Genomic DNA, 21,216 nt, shown 5'->3' with positions numbered 1-21,216 from the left:
ATGAATAAGCAAATAATAAAAGACAGTTTTCCGACAGTAAAGATTCATGATGTGATGGATGACGTAAGCAAGTAAAAAGAGTAGATAACCGTGAATGAATAATTTGAAAGAAGATAAGTATAGTATGAGAGAAGTTGTGAAAAAGTTGAGTGAAGTGAAAAAACAAGAGCAAAAATAAATGAGTGTGAGTGCTGCCATGATAGGATGGGGGGTGAGTGAAAAGAAGATGAGATTGCAAAAAATTCAATTACATTTGTGTATGAGGGGCATATAAAAATGCAAGTTCTGTGCGGAAGTGTAAACTGTGGAAATAGAGAGGGGAGGATTTGTTTATTGAACAAACTTGAGTGTCCAATTTGAAGTAACCATATTTTAAGAGTAATCTGAATACAATTCAGCCTGATGATCAACTTTAATGCAGATGCACTAATCCAGAAGCAACAGGAAGAAAAGTTGGAGTTCAACTTGAGCATTGAAAAGTTAGCATTGGTGGATGTATTTGGACCAAAGTTATTGGCATTAGTGAGACCTGGCTAACAAAGGGGGGGGGGGGGGAGTATCATTACAGGAAGAGAATGTGATGAGCTCAGTGTATTCAAGAGGACAGACAAGAAGGTGGAAAACAAAAAAAGTTTTGTAAAAGATTTAAATCCAACTAGAATAGAAAATTCCAATGGCAGTGTGAATGGTAGTATGAATAATACAGTTAGTGGATTTGAGGCTATTTGGAATGAAATAAATTAAGAATAATATTATTATCTGAATATTATTATCCAAGATCATCTGAAAAAAAGCATGTGCGGGATAGACACAAATCTTATGGATACAAAATTTGATTTGTGAACAAAGGTTCTCCATTCCACTTGACTGTTTGTCTTTTCTTTCAGCAACTGTAAGCTGAAGTTAGTAAGTTCTTTTATGTTGTCCATCCAACTCTTTTGTGGTCTTCCTCTTCTTCTCATGCTCTCAATCTTCCCTGATATAACTGCTTTTTCCACTGATTCATCTACTCACATAATATGTCCAAGGTATCAACTTCTGTTTAGCGATTATTGCCTCCGAGGAGCATTCTGTCTGCATACTCTCTAAAACCTTCTTACTGGTCAATCTTGCAGTCTATAGGATTCTTAATAGTCTTCTCTACACCCATAATTCAAATGAATCAATTTGCTTTCTGTCTTTCTTCTTGATAATCCAGCTTTCACATCCATACATTACTAGTGGAAATAGCATTGTTTTGACAATAATAACTTTGTCTCACACCTCTCTCTCTCATAATTTGTCAGGTTTAACATAACTTATTTTTTTCTTATGACTATCCTTCTTTTAATTTCATCTTCACATTTACCATCATTTCTGATTCTGGAACCCAGTAAATCATAACTTCCAACAATCTATATTTTATCTCCCTCTATTTCATCTAAATTGCCAGAAGCCATCACTTTTGTTTTGATGATGTTTAAATGAATCCATGCCTTCTTATTTTCCCTCTTAACCAACAGAATCAACCCCTCCAGATCTTTGTTAGTTTCTGCTATGAGGGTTGTTGCATATCTTGAATTATTTACTTTACTGCCGCCAATCTTAATTCCAACTTAGTCTTTGTCTAAGTTGGCCATTCTCATAATATATCCACTATAAATCTCCTAATGCCTGCCTGTTCGTAGCATTTCTCTATTCACATATGGCCCCAGGCCTTTGTTGGATCACTTTCAGTATAACTTTAACTATATGTGAAATTAAAGTGATGGTTCTATAATTCTCACAATCTCTGTGATTTGATTTTTTTGGAATTGGGATGAATACTAATATTTTCCAATCTCTATATTTTCTTCCAGAACTGTTGACAAATTTCAGTCAATATATTCACTTCATCCCCAGCTGCTCTCAATGATACTAATGACACTTCATCAGCTCCAGGAGCTTTTCCTTTTGGCAGTTGTTCCATTGCTGATATAACTTTACTTTTCATTATCATGGGTTCCTCAACAATTCTTCAATATTATCTTCCTTGTACAAATCTTCTACATACTCTTTCCATCATTTTTTCACTGCTTCTTCGATGGAAAAAGAATTCAGAGATAACTGCCTTAACAAGCATGTTAGAAAATCTGGTAGAATAACACTGGATCTGGTAATAGCATCTGAGAATCTGTCTCATTTCAATGAACCGAAAAGTAAAGAGACATTTAACTAAAAATCAATACAATGAAACACCTACATCAGAAATTTAACTGCATACATTTCTGCCCTAGTATCAAGAGCATCTTCAATATGAATTCAAAAATAAACAAGCATAAGTAATATAACCAAAGACTCAAAGATATGTGTACATGTCAGTTGCACATTTTAAACTGCTCTAAAGTTCTAATAACACTTCTTATATTTATCTACATAGACACATGCACACACACACATACAAGGTATAAATACATGGATATCTTCATGGCAAGGTCTATCTGAACTTCAGTATTGATCTTGGTAAGAAAGTTTTGTTCATCCTCATATACAATTTACTCTAGAAACTGAAAATAACTGATGCACTTCCTTCTAGACCTGCTAAATCTTTGCCAGCCAAATGGGAGCCTTCAGTTTTGTCTTCAGAAAGAAACCACATGCTTTATATCCATGCTTAGTGACACCACTACTCTAATAAAAAATCTGGCACCATTAAAATGATGTTCATTCAATTTGCTTAGTGTTCTCTAGTGAGATTTTGCTAACACAAGAATGTCTTGTCACCTAAGTAATTAACAGTTATACAGTTTCCCAAGAAGTTTCAACTGTGTCATCATCCTATATGTCAATGGTATATCATAATTAATTTCCAAATTATTAAGTCTATTGGTCTTAGAGTACTTTTTTTTTTGCTAAATTCGTAAACTTATCTCCTTTTTGGACTCTGTAATCAAGAAACTTCCTCCTTTGCCCCATCCTCCAGTGTCTCTTATATCTTTCCCCCCTGTGGTTTATCATACTTCAACCAAACCAGCAGATCTATGGCTGTTTTGTTGTTGGAACTAAAATGGGGAAAAAGTACCAAAAATTTAGTCTCCTGTTTGATGTAATTTCTGTAAAATATTACCTTTATAGAAATGTTTTGTTGTGAGACTAATTGTTTTGTGAGCTTGATGTATGTTAGTTAAGAGGATGTCAAAATGTTTAGGTTTATATATCACACACATGGTAAGAATATACCAATATTTCTACTAAATTTTGTTGTAGGAGGGGAAAGGTATTTTGCTGGTTCTATAAGATTTCCATTGAGAATGCAGCAGTTGATGTGTCGGTATTTATACTAAACACTGACTGAGTTGAAAGTTTATTTTCCACTTGGTTAGATTATAATAAATTTAGTTTAATCCTTTATCCAAGTGTGAGCAAAAAAAGTTTGCACCAGAAGTATCTTCAGGACTGAGGCAACTCGTGGTAAAGGTGGACCAAGCTCTCATCACACCTTGTCTCAGTATCTCCCATAATGCAAAGCCCATCTCCTTGCAGACATAATGCTATGCATTAAGGGAAGGGCCACTACCCAGACCGGTTTCGACCTTTATTGAGGTCTCATCAGTGGGAGCCAGACCCAGAGGTGGTGATATCAAGGTGGAAGCTATGCACTTCTGCTAAATTCATAAACTTATCTCTTTTTTTGGACTCTGCTACAAGTCTGCAAAGTTCCCTGACTAAATTGAATAACTATTGTAATAGATATGGTATGAAGGTCAGCAATAAAAAGACAAAGACAATGAAAATAGGCAGAATAATTGAAAATGTCATCTGTGTTGTGAACGGAGAACCTGTGGAACAAGTAAAATATTTCATACTACTTAGGCACGTTTTTTAGTGAAGATGGTAAATTAAATATGGAAATAGACAACACAATCAATAAAGCTGGTATGGTAGGAAGTCAATTGAATAAATTCATATGGAATAAGAGAGAAATTAGTCGGAACACTAAATTAGCTGTATACAAGACAGTGTTCAAACCTGTTTTAACTTATAGATCTGAGAGCTGGGGTCAGAATTTTACTTCTGACCCCAGCTCTCAGATCTATGACACTTGACCATAGACTAGAGACCACAGATATGAAAATCCTGAGAAAGTTTGGAGGTATGAAGAGATGGCATCAATGGCAGTATCATATTAGGAAAGAACTTGACATTGTCAGCATCCAGGAATGTGATAGCAGAGCTAATGTCAGGTGGTATGGTCATTTAAACAGAATGGACAAGGAAAGATTAGAAAAAGAAGTGTTCTCTGCCAGGTTGGCAGGTAAACGACCCAGAGGAAGAACAAGATATAGGTGGATTGATATGGTACAAAGTGCCTTCGATGATAGAAATATAAGATCTGATAATGTTGGATCTTGACAAGAAACAGACTGATTTGAAGGATAATTGTAGATAGGAAGTTAGTAATGATGTAAATTTTTCATGTAGTGCTATCATATCCTGTACACCCCTTGAGGGTACATGGCAGGAATTAGATGATGATGACACTGCATAATTCAGAAGGTCGAATTTCCAATGTTTGGAGTATAGCTCTCATAGTATCCATCTATAAAACAGGAAATAAAATTGAATGTAAGAACTACCAAGGAATTTCTCTACTAAGTGTTCCAGGTAAGATGTATACAAGCATACTTGAAAAAAGGTTGAGAAAGATTGTAGAAGAGAAACTTGGAGAAGAACAACCTGGGTTCAGGCTAAATAAATTTAGGTTGTCAAGATCAGATTTTCACTTTAATACAAATAGCGAGAAATTGTGGGAATATGATAAGAATCTGCACTCTAAGTTTTGTAGATCTGGAAAAGGTACATGGCAAGGTGCCCATAGAAAAGCTTTTCAAAACACTACAATTATACTGGCATGAATGAACATTATACAGAGCAATACACAGTCTATATTTAAGATGTCAGTCAGCAGTTAAAATTTAAGGAAATACAGGAAGATGGTTTCTTGTAAAATCAGGAGTAGGACAAGGATGTACATTATCTCCAACTCCTATTCATCATCTATATGGTCATATTATGAAAGAAAGTGGCATCAGGCTTGATATTAGAAATGGAGATGTCAAACTTAGCTCTTTGATTTTATGCAGATGATGATGTACTCCTAAACATCTAGTGCAAGTCTCCAGGATTCCCTAACTAAAATGAATAACAGCTGTAACAAATTTTGCATGAAAATCAACAATAAAAAGACTAAAACTATGAAAATAGGCAGGAGCATAGAAAACTTCAGCTGCATTCTGAATGGAGATCCTATAGAAGAAGTAAAATATTTCAGCTATTTAGGCACAGTTTTTAGCGAAGATGGCAGGTTAAATCTGGAAATAGACAACAGAATAAGCAAAGCTGGTATGGTGGATAGTCAGCTGAATAAATTTATATGGAATAAGAGAGAAATTAACCAAAACATTAAACTAGAAGTATACAAGACAGTGTTCAAACCAATTTTAAGTTACGGATCTGAGAGTTGGGTTAGAAATAAAGCATATGATTAAAGACTCCACAGATATGAGAGTTCTAAAAAAAATTAGGAGAGTGAACCAATGGCTGGCATCAATGGCAGAATCATATTAAAAATGAAGATATTAGAAAGGAGCTTGACACTGTTAGCATCCAAGAATGTGTCAACAGAGCTAATCTAAGGTGGTATGGCCACTTAAATAGAATAGGTGAAGAAAGGTTAGCAAAATAGGTGTTTGATGCCAAGATGGCAGGAAAGCGACCCAGTGGAAGACCAAGTTCTAGGTGGATTGATTTAGTCAGAAGTGCCTTAGAAGCATGGAATGTTAGATATGACAATATTGGATTGCTCAAAAGTGATAGATTGATTTGGAAAAAAAGTTGTTAATAGGAGATTAATAATAATGTAAACTTAGTCACGTCGTGCTGTCATTGTAGCCTGAACACCCCTTGAGGATACAATCAGGGAATTGATGATAATGATGAACAGGCAGAGGTCTTTTTGAGTGAATGTCTTATGATCACAGGTCAAAATATTGAATAATGATAAAGCTATAACGCTTTGAATTTAAAAAAAAAAAAAGTTTTCATTTGTAAAAATAAGAATAAGCAATGTACTTGCCAATGTGAATATTCAAGAATGAATTCATAATAGAAATACCATCCTTGGTCTCCACATAAAATATATCTAAACATTAATATGGCATTTGGTAAATGAATGCTACTATTAAAAATACATATAAAATTAACTAACACCGAGACTGAGAAGCACCTGAGTTTGATTGTTTATTATATTAAAAATGTAGGTGTTTATAGATTTGTTTGGAGGTAATTTTAATCCTAATTATAGCATTAATCACAAATTATGAACTAATAACAATCAGCACTGAGTCTATGGTCAACTTCTCCCACCAACTTGTCTGAGGAGACTTGTGCTGTGTTCAATTTTCTCTGCAATGTGCACAAGCCTAGCAGATGTTTTGCAGCAAGGAAGGCAAAATATTGAACATATGTTTTTCATATATGACAAATAACTATGGATATAGAACAAATGGTATAGAACTCAGTATCATACATTAAGATAATTAAAAGGAAGATTAATAAATATTTTGATTTTTGTATATTATTTGATTAGCTATAAAATAATAATTGAAATTTATTATCTTTTCTTTTGATTCTTTTAAATACCAAGCTGAGCCCTTTTCAACTCTTTTCTTAGTATGATTTTGAAGAATGGCAATACTAACTGATATTTATTACTGATGAATAATTAAGCATGACTTACTTTTTTGAAAAATTTCCGGAATACCCAGAGTAAAGCATTATAATCCTTAGATCGAAACACTTTTGTAATAAACCAACCTCCTTTAACAAGGAATTCAGTTGCTATCTTTAATGCACTTAAAGTGAGCTGGGCTATAGTGAAAAGTAAATGGAGTTTATATATTTATAAAATTAAATTTTATGAAATTAGTTAAAAGAAAATAGTATATACTGAAATCAGAACACATTCAGATATATTAACGATCAGGTTTAAGAATTACTATAAACAATAAGAAATAACAAAATAATTTAATTTTGACTGTTTATTCTTTTTAGCAATTTTTGTCTGAACTGTGTAAGACAAAGCATACACAGTTCAGACATAATACACTAGAATAGCTATGATTCTAGTGTATTATTAGTAGATACACTAGAATCATAGCTAGAATCAGAGAATTTCCAACCTCAAATTTCCTCTTTTTAATCTTCAGCAAAAAATCTCTTTACATCAATAAAGATACAAAGAAATAAACTTCTTTTGTAGTATCCATTGCTCTCTTAATGCCATTCTGAACTATGAATTTTTTTTTTTTTATGTTCCTATTTCCAACAGAAATTTTCTATGGTTTAACTTCCATCGTAGTAATGTCATCTTTCTTAGAGATTTTAATGTTCAATCCAGCTAGCTTTCTGATTTTCAACTGCAATGTTACAGCACATGTTCAGATATTTTCTATTACATTCTCATACAAATTGTTACCATTCCTACCAGAATACTATATCCAGATACTCATGACCACTTCCTCACCAATGATCTCTCTAAGAATACTGTGGAGGCTTTTTGTCCCTTAGGATAACCTTTCTCAAAGTGAGCTGAAGCCACTAGTGGGCCATGTGATTTTCCTGGTGGGCTGTGAGAGAATTTTATTATAATAAATACTTTTTTTTTAATTTTTAAAATCTTGTTTTGAAAATTTTCAGATACAATTTAGAACAAGATATATTACAAATCCTATTAATTAAAAGTTTTTAAAAAATCCATTTAATTTCAATATAATAAGATGCACAATATTTTGCTACATGCTATATACACTCAATGGACAAACCATTAGACAGGGGTGATGGGAAGTTGACACTGGCATTCCCCATGCAGAGTGAAATGTACCCAAACTGAAGGTAGCAGACATCATGGCTTCCAAAGAGTGTATTGCAAATGACGAACATGGGTAAATGTGGTGATCTTAGCGACTTTGATCTTGGACATGTTAAAGGAACAAAACAGATGAGTCATTATATCACTCAAGTAGTAAGAACTGGAGGGTTCTCGAGGACAAAATATCAAGGGACTACTGCAAGTATACCATCAACAGACATACTAATGCCCAGCAAGCAAGTGGTGGCTGACCACATGCCATTGATGACCAGGATCAATGTAGACTTTCCAGACTCATACAGACCAACTGCAGGTAATGGCAGCACAAATTACATCCAGTTTAAATGGTGGAGATCCAAGCAGTGTCAGCAAGCAAATGGTATGGTGTACTCTACATACCATGGGCGATGGGAGCTGATGCCCTAATCATGTCTTGTGTACCACTGTTGACAGCTTGTCATCATGCATTGCACCTTGCCTGGTTGTTGGGACCATCAAAACTGGACCTCTGTAGAGTGGACTAGAGTTGTGTGGTCTGATGAATCCCGTTATCTGTTGTACCAAGCTGATGGGAGGGTGCAGGTGAGGCATCAACAGTATCAAAATTCTCATGTGACACATTAGGTCTCTAAGTGTGTCTGGAGAGGACCATAAATGCTGAGAGCTACCAGAATGTGCTGGCTGACCACCTACACACCTTCATGAATCTTGCAGCCAATGGTCTGTTCCAGCAGGACAATGTGCATCCCCCCCCCCTGCTCTGGGTCACAACCACCCAGGCATGGCTTGAGGAACACTCATCTGAATTTGAGAATATCCAGTTGTCCCCAGATTTAAATCCAACTGAATTTCTCTGGGATGGCATAGAGCGAGACAGATCCATGTATCTGGGACCAATGTCTAAGGCACAGTTGTGCACAATGCCTGAACATGCATGAATTTTGGCCTCTGCTTTGGCAGAGGCCAAAATCATGGGACTGCCAGGATCTTCCTTTCCAGATGTTCATGGCTTGCACTGCATGGCTAACACATTCATGAGACATTGAATTCCAGTAATCTGGAAGATACAATAGTAATAAACACTAAGCAGAGTGAAGAATACAGGATAGCATAGCACTAAAATTAGAACGAAAAGGGCCAATGCCATCACTAAGAGGTCCCCTCCACTATGAACAGGTGCTTCCCATCTTTGGAACACGGCAAGTCTATATTCAGCCAATTTGGAGGGAAAAAAAACCTGCCAACTAACTATTGTCCTCAACTGTCTCAGTAAAAAAATGGAGAAGGTCAGTAACACACAGGAATAATTAGTAACCACCACCACTATCCTACTACTCCTGATCCACAGAGGATTTATTAGCCTGCATCAAATATTTCTGAGAATAAGCAATGGACTTTTGGAAGAAAGTTGTTGCCACTTAACATTTCCAAGTATAGAAACAGAGAATGACCATCGTATGATCTAGCTTATACTCTTCCGAAACTGGGTAGTTAGGTCTAATCATCTGTTATGTATATAGTGCAAATGTTTTAGTAATATGTTTAATTCATAAATAATACTGCTTACCTTGATTAAATGCATCATGAACCCAACTCTTTCCAACATTTGGTGCCCCATCATGAAGAACTGTATCAACTTTCCAGGTCTTTAATTCTTTCTTTAAGGCCTTGAAAGAAAAAAATTCATAATACATCATAATATATTAAATAAACTTTTTATTCAAGAAATCTAACATATAATTATGTATTATGAAGATATAAACATAATATTTATTGCTGCTCATTTCTGAGAATGTTATTTCTGATTAAATTTTAAGTTCTGTTAAATTAATTTATATTTATTAGTTGACTTCTTTTACTTCTTCTTTTTCTTCTTAGGATGTACCCTCTCACCTCTGCTTTTCAATATATATATATAAATAAAATTATAACAATCTGGAAACAGTATAACCCATTTGGTATACAAATGACCCAGCGAATGAAGATAGATACACTACTATTTGCAGATGATCAAATAGTATTAGCTACATCAGAAGATGATTTACAAAGATCATTAAAATCATTAAATGATATCTCAAAACAATATAATATGACAATATCTAAAGAAAAAAAAACAAGCATAATGGCATTCAAAGGAGAAAACCCAATAAGAAGTAAAATAGTGATAGATAATAAAATACTAGAACAAGTAAACACTTTTAGATACTTGGGATGTGATCTATCATACAAAGAAGAAAAAGACATAGACACTAAAATATCAAACTTTGTCAAAGTAAATGGCATAATAAATAATATATTTAAGCCATCCCCCTAGTACACTAGAATCAGATGATGAACTTGTACCCCTTCTACGAGTATTGCCATGAGGTGCTCTAATAAATTATTAGATATGTGAAGAGCCAAAGGCTTCAATTCGGCGACATATAACTTGTTTAAGTTAAGGGATATTACATCCCATATAGTTTCTTAGCCGAATAAGAAACTCAAAGAGTTTCATGCCGAATATAGTAGAAACTATATAAAGTTCGGCGATTCCAAGCGTAAGCAAATACCTGGATACTGCAGCACTGATCCCAAAGGGTAGTGCAAGCTGGGGCAACTCGTGGTAGAAGTGGAGCGAGCTCCGATCACTATTCTTGATATTTGCCCATAATGTGTTCTGTTCGCTACAAACTTGATATTAACTAGGTCTGGCTACTCACTGATGAGACCTCAATAAAGGTAGAAACCGGTCTGGGTAGTGACCTTCTCTCATAATGTGAACAAAAATACGGTTCCTAGGAGCTAAGTTCACATTATGGGCAAATATCAAGAATAGTGATCAGAGCTCGCTCCACTTCTACCATGAGTTGCCCCAGCTTACACTACCCTCTGGGATCAATGCTGCAGTATCCAGGTATTTGCTTACGCTTGGAATCGCCGAACTTTATATAGTTTCTACTATATTCGGCATGAAACTCTTTGAGTTTCTTATTCGGCTAAGAAACTATATGGGATGTAATATCCCTTAACTTAAACAAGTTATATGTCGCCGAATTGAAGCCTTTGGCTCTTCACATATCTACCAATTAATTACTACATAAGACAGTATAAACAAAAATGGCTAGAACATTTAAATCGAATGGACAACAGCAGACTACCAAAAAAATATACAAAATAAGTGGGAAAAAAAAGAAGAATCAGAAGACCAAGAAAGAGATGGCATGAGACCGGAACAGGCTACTTGGCCTAAAATCCATGTTAGGGAGAAGAAGACTTCTTTTACATTACTGACATTATATTTATTTAAATAAAAAAACAACTATTTAGTTACTGAATTAAAAATTACAGACAATTAGATAAATCACTGCATTTTTAATGTTAATACTAGAAACAAATTTTTAATAATATAAATATCTTATTATCAGATGAGAAATATTATCACTTGACATTATCAGGTACCTTGGTAACCTAAAGGTCACTTCCATGACACTGGATTAACAGAAGAAAGGCCAATTAAGGTTTGATTATATTCACTGAACAGAAGAATTTCTAGACATTTTCTCAGTTGGTCCCTGAGTTGGTTTATTTTTGGTGTGCAAAAATAAAATTTTTTTGACTCCCCTGAAACTGGTTTTACCCCTGAAGCTCAGAAAATTGACTACAAAAATAATACTATTTCACCAACTCTATTATATGGAAGCGAAACATGGACTATAAAAATGAAAGATGAAAAACGAATTCAAACAGCAGAAATGAAGTTCCTCAGAAAAACAGCTGGATATATCAAGTGGGGACACAAAACAAATGAAGAAATCTTACAATCCCTGAAAATTAAACCAATTAATTACTACATAAGAAATCTTATGTAGTATAAATCTTATGTAATGCTAAAATATCTCCATGTTCCTATTTTTAATATCATGATTAGAAACTGGAGATGGTTTAGCTGCTGTTGACACTTACACATCTACAAATTGTATGTAGAGGTGAACTATCATTTATTAGTTATCAAGGCACCTACCAAATTCCAAAAAAGTTAAGGGTAAAAGAATTTCACTTATCCACTTCTGGGAATGAAGAGGCAGAGGATATTTGTACTTTTGAATCTTATTTCATTTGCTATTGTCTCTGAGAGTGGAGAAAGACTTTCAAAGCAAGAAACAGAAATTTTAAAAACAAGTTTTAACTTTTCTATTGCTCCAACTATACCCCAAAGGCAGAGGATATATTATTATTGTGGTGTGTGTGTGTGAATTAAGGAGGAACGTTTCCTACTGAATATTTTCCAGCAAATATTTATGCAAACATTCTTAAGAAAAAATGGCTGAGGAACAAGCTAAGTAAATATTTTAATTTTATAACAAATAGTAGAATCATGATTTAACTATTTTGTATCCATGATATGTCAATGTTGGAAATTCTGGTGTGTATACATATCAGAGCCAGTTGTGCCAAAGACCATTTTGATGCCAAAAACGCAACTAATAAGATGCTGTGTGGGGAGACAGAGGAGGGGAGGGGGGGGAGAACTATTCAAAACCCTAAAATCTGTGTTGTTTAACTTTATATGTAAAGAGAGTAAAATGCATTGTATACCTAACTGTAAATTAGTAGTTTAGAACTGAAAGAGGTACAGGAAGATAGTTTAATGTGGGGGTCTTCAATGCATGGCCTGAGGGCCATCTATAGCCCTACAGAGCTCTTTTCCATGGCTCACCGACCATTTTGAAAAAATAACTACTTAACATTAAAACGCGATTAAATAAAAAATAATTTCAATGAAGCCCACAGGCCACTAAGCTATACTGCGGTATTTAGAATTGTAAGATGCTTTCCAGATTCACAAGGAATGCTGTGCATTTGATACTTTACATAAAATCCTATAAAAATAAATATTAAATAGACATGCTTCTTCAGCCATCTACCAGCACCAAGAGGTACTGAAGTACTAGTATTAACGTCGCAGGTAGATGGATGAAGAAGCAATTCATTCGAGTGTGCTGATAGATATATATATGGCAGATACATCTCGAAGGTTCTCAATACTTCGTTGTTTTCATATAAATACAAGAGGATCCCATCTACAGTGAGTCAGTCGTGAACAGTGTAATATTTGTGTATAAGCGCATACAGGTTCATTGTGTCAGCCACAGCCTATTGTGGTTTTATATTACCAGACTTTTTTCATTAGTGTGAGACATATTCAGTGGATAATAACCGTTACACGGCCATTTTGGATCATTTTTTGGGTTCATCTTCCATCACTATAGCGTCTACGAGCAAACAGCGTAAATCAAGTGATTCTTGTTGGGTTTTTAATGAAAAGTGGACCAACTTTTACTTTTTTGTGTCGATCGACAATAAGTCAATGCGTTTAATTTGTCACGAGTCAGTGCCAGTATCAAAAGAATACAATATAAAACGACACTATGAGACAAAGCATGCATCGAATTTCGATCACCTTCAAGGACAGCTTCGTGTGGACAAAGTGAACTGTCTCCAAATTGATTTAAAATGCCAGCAGGGTACATTTAAAATGCAGAGGGGAGAGAGCAAAGCATGCATCAAAGTAAGTTATGTAATAGCTGAAAAAATTGCTAAAAAAATCAAAAGCCTTCTTGGATGGCGAGTTTGAGAAAGAGTGTCTCATCGCTACTGGGGAAATTCTGTGCCCAAATAATAAGGAAGTGTTTAAAAAACCGAGTTTGTCTGGGGTAACTGTAGCATGACGTGTCGAAGAAGCTGCTACTGACATTGAAGGAACTTTAAAACACGGTTGTCTGAATTTACGTCATATTCACTTGCTTTAGATGAGAGCACAGATATGAAGGATACAGTACAACTGGCTATCTTCATCCGTGGCATTGATCAACAATTCACCGTGACAGAAGAACTGCTAGCGCTCGTACCTATGAAGGGAACGACGAAAGGAACTGATATTCCTGAAGCTGCTAAGAAAACGCTCCAATGTTTCGAACTCAGCTTAACCAACCTCGAGGGTGTGGTAACTGATGGTGCCCCTGCTATGGTGGGAAAGAATGAAGGGTTTGTTGCAATGCTACAGAAAGAACCGGAACTAGAAGGAAAAGATTTCGTCCATTACCAATCCACCAGGAGAATTTGTGTGCGAAAATTATTGGATTTGAGAATGTCATGAAAGTTATTGTGACTGTTGTCAACTTTATTAGGGCAAGAGGATTGAATCATCATCAATTCCAAGAGATTTTGACCCAAGAGCAGATCATGGTGATGTGGTTTATTATAGTGATGTGCATTGGTTGAGCAGAGGAAAAGTTCTTAAAAGTCTTTGACTTAAAGAGTGAAATACAGAAGTTCATGCAAACCAAGGGGAATCTGATTGCGGAATTCAATAATCTGAAGTGGATGACAGACTTTGCCTTTGTGACCAATATCTTGTTGCATACGAATGACCTAAATACGTGGCTACAATCCAAAGATCAACTGGTGCACACTCTGTTTGATCACATCAAAGCATTTGTGGCCAAGCTCAAACTTTGGGAGGCACAACTTGCAAAAAAAAAGGACTTTTCTTCACTCATTCTCAACTCATTTTCCCCTTCTCGCTGAGTCCAACTGTAAATCTCTTGATGAATATGCTACAAAATTAGCCATGTTGCGAAGTGAGTTCGAAGAGAGAATTAGTGATTTTCATAACCAACAGTCTTCTTTAGATTTATTTTCAATGCCATTCAGTGTCAATGCTGCCAAAATGACAGGCTCAGTACAAATGGAGCTGCATGAATTCCAAAACAACACTTCTTTGAGAGAAAAATTATTCAATGTGCCCTTGCTTACATTTACAGACTACATTTCTGAGGATGCATTCCCTAATCTCTGCCGGCATGCTTTGAAGCTGTGCGCTTTGTTAGGAAGCACATACTTATGTGAGCAATTCTTCTCCAGAATGAAGCATGTGAAGGCCAAGACAAGAACTCAGATTACGGACCAACATCTCGAGAATACGCTGCGCATAGTGACTTCCAACATTGATGCCAATATCGACTAGCTGGTCAAGGAAAAACATTGCCAAGTTGCCCACTGACATTGTAAAAAATGAATGTTTTCTTCATTAAATTATTTTTTTTTCAAGTATTGATTGTATTTACTTATCATGAACCAGACTCCTACCTATGCTCTTAAAGCTGAGTTTGTTTATTTTTATAGGATTTTATGTAAAGTATCAAATGCACAGTGTTCCTTGTGAATCTGAAAAGCACCTTACAATTCTAAATACTGCAGTGGGCTTCACTAAAATTTTTAATGAAAATTTTTTTGAAATTTAATGAAAATTTTCATTGAAATTTTTAATGCACTGTCTGAAAGGTTGAAGACCCCTGGTTTAATGCTTCAGGTGTATATGTGGGAGGGGGAGGGAAATAATTTCTTCTTTTTTTTTTTTTTTTTTTTTTATGTGGCTCCCATTCATGTAAGGTTCATTTGTAAACCTATAGTACATTTATATGGGCAGGCTAAGGATTTTTTTCCTTCTATTTTTATTGATTTTCTATTTTTTTTTTTTTTTTTTTTTTTTTTTTACATATACTATATACTATATTTGCTGGCAATACACTATGATATTCACAGGTAATAACACACTATATTTGTTATTTATAATCTATATGGATGACATTATTCCAAGACACAAGATCAGTAGAAGAAAGCCCATTATAATTAGTGATTCTTGACCACCAACCAGAGGAATGTCTAAGCCTTTTTTCTGAAAGTTTCTGACTGGAACCAGATGTTGAAAGCAAGAGACCACAATTCTAGAGTGTAAATCTAGAATATGTATAAATATATACTACACTGTAAAAAAATCTTAAGGTATGACAAAAATGAAGAGCATGGCTAATGGTTGCTGACTGAATTAGATCACAATGTACAAATGAGAATTAAGCATTTTAATTAGCATGAATAATTTATAATTGAATCTACGTTTTTTAATCCAATGATTGAATTTTACATCACAAAATATTTTAAACGTTTGTGTTTTTAAAAAAATGCCACTTTGACTCATTATGGTCAGTTCACTTCACAGGTGTAGAGGGGAAGCTTATAGTTAAAGTGAGCTACAGTAATTAGCCATGCTCTTCATTTTTGTCATACTTAAGATTTTTTTACAGTGCAATACATATTTATGTCCTCAAAGATGTCCAAAATTCAGGGAAATTGCTCCAAAGTTTGTTGTTTCATTCTAAAATAAGCATCATCTTTAAAGAATACACAAAAATTTTGTATTATAGCTTCAAACTATATTTCTAGGAACATGACCTCAATTAGTCATTCTACCTATGGTAAATTAAATTTTAAGATAGCTCACCTAATGGTGACTTTCCAGGAGCCAGTTAGATTGTAAAAGCAAGGGCCTATTATATTTTATTTATTTTTTTTTATTTTTTTTTATTTCTGCTTGTTTTCTCTATTTTTGAGAGAATTCTGAAAGCAAATAATAATAGTAAGTGCCTGTTGGATTTCTGTTTGGGATATGGACTAGTTATTACTAAACACAATGTTACAATATAGAGAGATGCACAAACCCAATATAGAGAGATACATGCAGAGAAGATTCACTGCCTCTAACTTCCTGAGTCCAATGGAGTTCATATTTTTATATTCTTGCAGACAATCTCACAATATGCTTCTCTGGCTGAATCATTTTGCTTCATGGTCTGCCACTAAATCTTCAAAGTTTGGTTCTTGTTTTCAAACTCCACTTTCATTTTTTCTTGAATAATATTATTTGTGTATATGAGTCAACAGTTCACCTCTGAAAGCTGCTCAACTTTCTTACACACTTGATCACTTCCTATTTCAAATCCTCTATTCAAATCCATTGAATAGTAAAAGCCAAAGTAAGACAAATACTCCAAACTTCCAAGTTAGGCACTTTCCACTAGACTAGACGTCAGAATAATTCCCAGTGGGTTCGCAGAAGAAATATCAACAGTTGGTGCGTAATAGTAATTAACAAAGAACGAGCCATTATAGAAAACCTCACACTCCAACACACTGACATAATGGTCAGTTTTGACGTCTCCTCCCTATTCACTAATGTCCGACTCAAAGAAACCCTTGAGCTCATCCAAGCCAAGTTTCCTCCTGATATCTCAGCCCTATTTCAGTTCACAATGAACTCAGGCTATTTCGTTTGGCATGGAAAGTTCTACAAACAGATAGAGGGGACAGCCATGGGTTCACCACTTTCCCCACCCTTGGCCAATTTCTTTGTGGAGACATTTGAAGAGAAAGCCTTAAACTCCGCCCCACAAAAACCCACTATTTGGCTTCGTTATGTGGATGATGTGTTTGCTATTTGGCCACATGGCTCAGACACACTCCACTCCTTCCTAACACACTTAAACAACCAACACCCCAGAGTCCAGTTCACCTTAGAAAAAGAGGAAAACAACACCCTCCCCTTCCTAGACACTTTAATCACCCGCCAGCTTGATGGATCTTTGGTTTTCTCTGTTTACAGAAAACCCACCCACACTGGCAGATACATTCACCAGCAATCCCCCCCCCCCTCACAACAATATGGGGTAATAAAAACACTATATAACAGGGCAAAATTAATCTGCTCAGATGACAAGGCCCTGACTAATGAACTAAACCACATCCTCAACACTTTCTTAGCCAATGGCTATAACCCCAAAAAAATCCAAAAAATACTAAAACCTGTAAACCACAACCCCCCCCCCCCTCCACAATAAAGATTACACCAAGTCTATCACCATCCCCTACATCAAGGGCACCTCTGAGAAAATAACCAATATCCTCAAAAAATATGACCTTACTTCCTGTTACAGACCATATAAAAAGTTGGCATCCCTTATCCACTCTACCAAAGACCAACCACTTCCCCTAGACCTACCTGGTGTATACCAGGTCCCTTGCAGCTGCAAATTGTCCTACTTTGGCCAAACAGGCAGAACAACAAATATCAGGATTTCAGAACACCAAGACTACATCCGGTTTCACCAGTACAGCCGCTCTGGGCTGGCAGACCATGCCTTAGATACCCACCATAAAATTCATTGGAAGAAAACAAAAATAATTCATTGCAGCAAGTTTAAATACGAAAGATTATTCAAAGAATCTTCAGCAGCTCTAAAAAATGTTCCTAACCTCAACAAATTTGGGTGCATGAAACTGCCCCAAATTTCGGAGACTTTCATTATGAGAACTTCAGCCCAACTGCCAAGACTACCAAATTAGCCTGCAAGGGCACCATTAGGACTTTAGGAACAATATTAGTTTCTTGCTTTCTTCCTCATTTGCTTTGTGTTAGTTCCTGAGTGCACATACCATATCTTTATGTTCCTGAAGATGGCAATGTGACATTGCCGAAATATAGAAGTTATTCATTAAAGTTACCTTTAATTAATATACTTTATATGCGTTGTTAATTCCATAAACTAATTACCAGTTATGTCTAACCAACGTATAAGTCTTACTACTAGAATTAAGACCAGTAGGGCTAATATATTGTATACTTTTAGCCTGGTTTGTTTTTGAACTAGGTTTGGTTTAAATATAGAGTTAATTACACCTGTTATTTTTAAATATTTTGCAATTTTTATGTTTATATCTTTTTCATTTTCATAAGTGATCATACATCCTAGGTAGTTAAATGAATTCACCTGTTCTAAGATCTTGTTATCTAATACTATTTTAGTTCTTGCTGGATCTTGTCCTTTAAAGGCCATAGTTTTTGATTTTTCCGTTGATATTATCATACCATAATCTTTGGATATCTCATTTAGATTTAAAATAGCTTTCTGTAAGTTATCTTCAGAATTTGTAATTATTATTTGGTCATCTGCAAAGAGGAGAGTGTTTAAGTTAACTGTAGGGGAAAGTTTAATTCCTTGATGTAAATTTTTACTCCATTTTATGATTATTTCATTTAAGTAGATATTAAAAAGAGTTGCTGAGAGGGGACATCCCTGTCGGACCCCTTGGTTTATCTCTCTTGTATATAATAGCTCATGATTTAATCTTATTTGTATTTGATTATTTTCATATATACTTGTGACAGCTTTTAGGATATTATTTGGTATGTCTTTCTTTTAATATGTTAAATAATATGTTTCTTTTAACTTTGTCAAATGCTTTTTCAAAGTCAATAAATGCAATATGTGTTTCTAAATTATATTTTCTTCTTTTCTCTATTATTAATTTTAGGCAAAAGGCTGGGTCTATACATGATCATCCTTTTCTAAATCCATTTTGTACCTCTAGAATAAAGTTTTTGGAATATTTCATTAGTTTGTTATTTAAGATTCTGCTGTATATTTTGTAACATGAATTTAGTATACTGATACCTCTATAGTTTTTAGGGTCAACTCTATTACCTTTCTTAAAGATAGGAATCACAAATGCTTTTTTCCATTCTATTGGGGGGATTAATTTGTTTAATTTTTTCTTCAATAATGTTTGTATAGTTGAGTCTACAGTTTATTTGTAAAAGCTGCTCAACTTTAATTCTTTTTAAAACTTTCTTACATATAGTTCTTTTCAATGTGATATCCAGTTTTATCCTGCTTAGTACTAAGCTATTCTTTATTATCAGTTGACTCTTTTTTTTTGAAACAATGCAGGAGGGGGGGGCCAACTCCCCATATTATTCAAAAATCCATTTATAAACTTTTAGCCTACTGTTTTTCATGCCTGATCTCTGATGAGAACCAACAAGTTTGAAATAGCTGTCAGGTCAGTGAAACCATTATCAAATGCACTACTAAAAGGTGAATATACAGACACCTGGGCAGTGCTCATACCTTTTAAGTAGTGCAAGCTAAGGCAATTATGATGCCAAAGATTGTATTCTCATAAGCACTCTGTCAAAATTTTGAAACTTTCAATATTTCTACATATATTTGGCTTTGAAATAATATTGGATCTTTAATATCCACTATTTCTACATAAGTTTATTAATAATAATATTTTTGGTTTACAGATCAAGTGTTGATCAATTTTATTAACTTTAACTGTTGGCATCTTCAGGGCACTTACATATAAGCTGAAACAATCTCACAATTATGTGTAACTATAAAACTGACAAGAATAACTGTTAAAGTTTGGCTAAACTAGTTGGTTAAGTTAATAAAATTGATCAACATTTGATCTGTAAACCAAAAATATTATTACTAATTCCCAGGATTAAGAAAATAAACCTTCATTATAAGTTTATTAACTTCTTCTTCAAGTGTCATCCCCTAGAAGGAGGTTGGCAACCATGTCATGGAACTTTTTTTCCTTTCTTTTGCTGCTCTGAAACATTTATGGTAATTAAAGCCAGTCCACTCCTTAATGTCTTCAAACCACATTCTCCTGGGTCTACCTCTCCCTCTTTTCCCATCTAGTTTCCCTTCTAATATTAATTTCTGAAATATTTTGGACATCTAGTTAGACGTCCAAAATATTTAAGTTTTCATTCTTTGATTATTTTCATTAATGTTCTTTTCATTTTTGCTTTCTTTAAAATATCTTCGTTTTTCATTTTCTCTGTCCATGATATTTTCAATATTCTTCTGATGATCCACATTTCGAAAGCTTCTAATTTTTTCTCTGCTTCTTTATTTAGAGTCCAAGTTTCACTGTTGTAGAGAAGGCTTGACCAGATATAGCATTTTATTAATCTTTTTCTTGAGTCCATATTAATGTCTCTGGATGTTAGAACTGTTTTCACATCAATAACTTTTCTTACTATCTCTATTCTTCTTTTTATTTCTTTAAAGGAATTTCCTCTGTCTGTAAACATTTGTCCCAAATATATAAAAGACTGAATCTGTTCAATTTTCTTTGTGTTAACAGTTATGTTTTAGTTTCTTATTTATTGGTTCTTTTGATACAATCATGCACTTTGTTTCCTTTAGGTTAATAATTAATCCCATTTATTAACTACAAGTCACAAAATATATAGTAAATTTTGAATAAAAGATAGAAACATTACACACAATTTACTTTCAAAAAAACTAAGCAGTTTTAGATAAGAAAGATCTTGCATAGTAAATATTCATGTCTTAAAAAAATAAATTTGGAGCCACTTTTAACCTGTATAGCTTATGAGAAAGAATTTGTTATACAAAGAAAAAGAATTATGAAGTATGATAAAAAAATAAAATAAAAATAAAAAATAAGAATATCCAGTATGTTCACTGCAAGCTATAGAAAGTTCATAATTAGGTAATTAACTTAACAGACAAATTATTCAAACAGGAATGTAGTCTGAAATCATAAAAATACAGAAAACAATAAAACAAGGTATGCAAGTAAACAAGATATTTGGAAATATCTCAGTTGAGATTTGAAATACACTC

At 34.3% G+C, this 21,216-nt stretch overlaps 1 protein-coding gene across 1 annotated transcript in view; it reads right to left on the bottom strand.

Moving 5' to 3' along the window:
* The window catches only part of LOC150107785 (pre-rRNA 2'-O-ribose RNA methyltransferase FTSJ3), a 288,470-nt gene that overhangs the window by 219,576 nt on the left and 47,678 nt on the right, over positions 1-21,216 (bottom strand). Inside the window, exons 5-6 of the mRNA XM_090391539.1 lie at positions 9,456-9,555; positions 6,758-6,888 (exon numbers count right to left, since the gene is read on the bottom strand). Coding sequence (XP_090247665.1) covers positions 6,758-6,888; positions 9,456-9,555 — 231 coding nt within the window. The remainder of the gene's footprint in view (positions 1-6,757; positions 6,889-9,455; positions 9,556-21,216) is intronic.

Source organism: Typopeltis vanoorti, chromosome 4, assembly GCF_054136105.1.
Source record: "Typopeltis vanoorti isolate ZY-2024b chromosome 4, IOZ_Tvanoo_1.0, whole genome shotgun sequence".
NCBI classification, from domain to species: Eukaryota; Metazoa; Arthropoda; class Arachnida; order Uropygi; family Thelyphonidae; genus Typopeltis; species Typopeltis vanoorti.
This window is presented reverse-complemented; position numbering and strand designations above follow the sequence as displayed.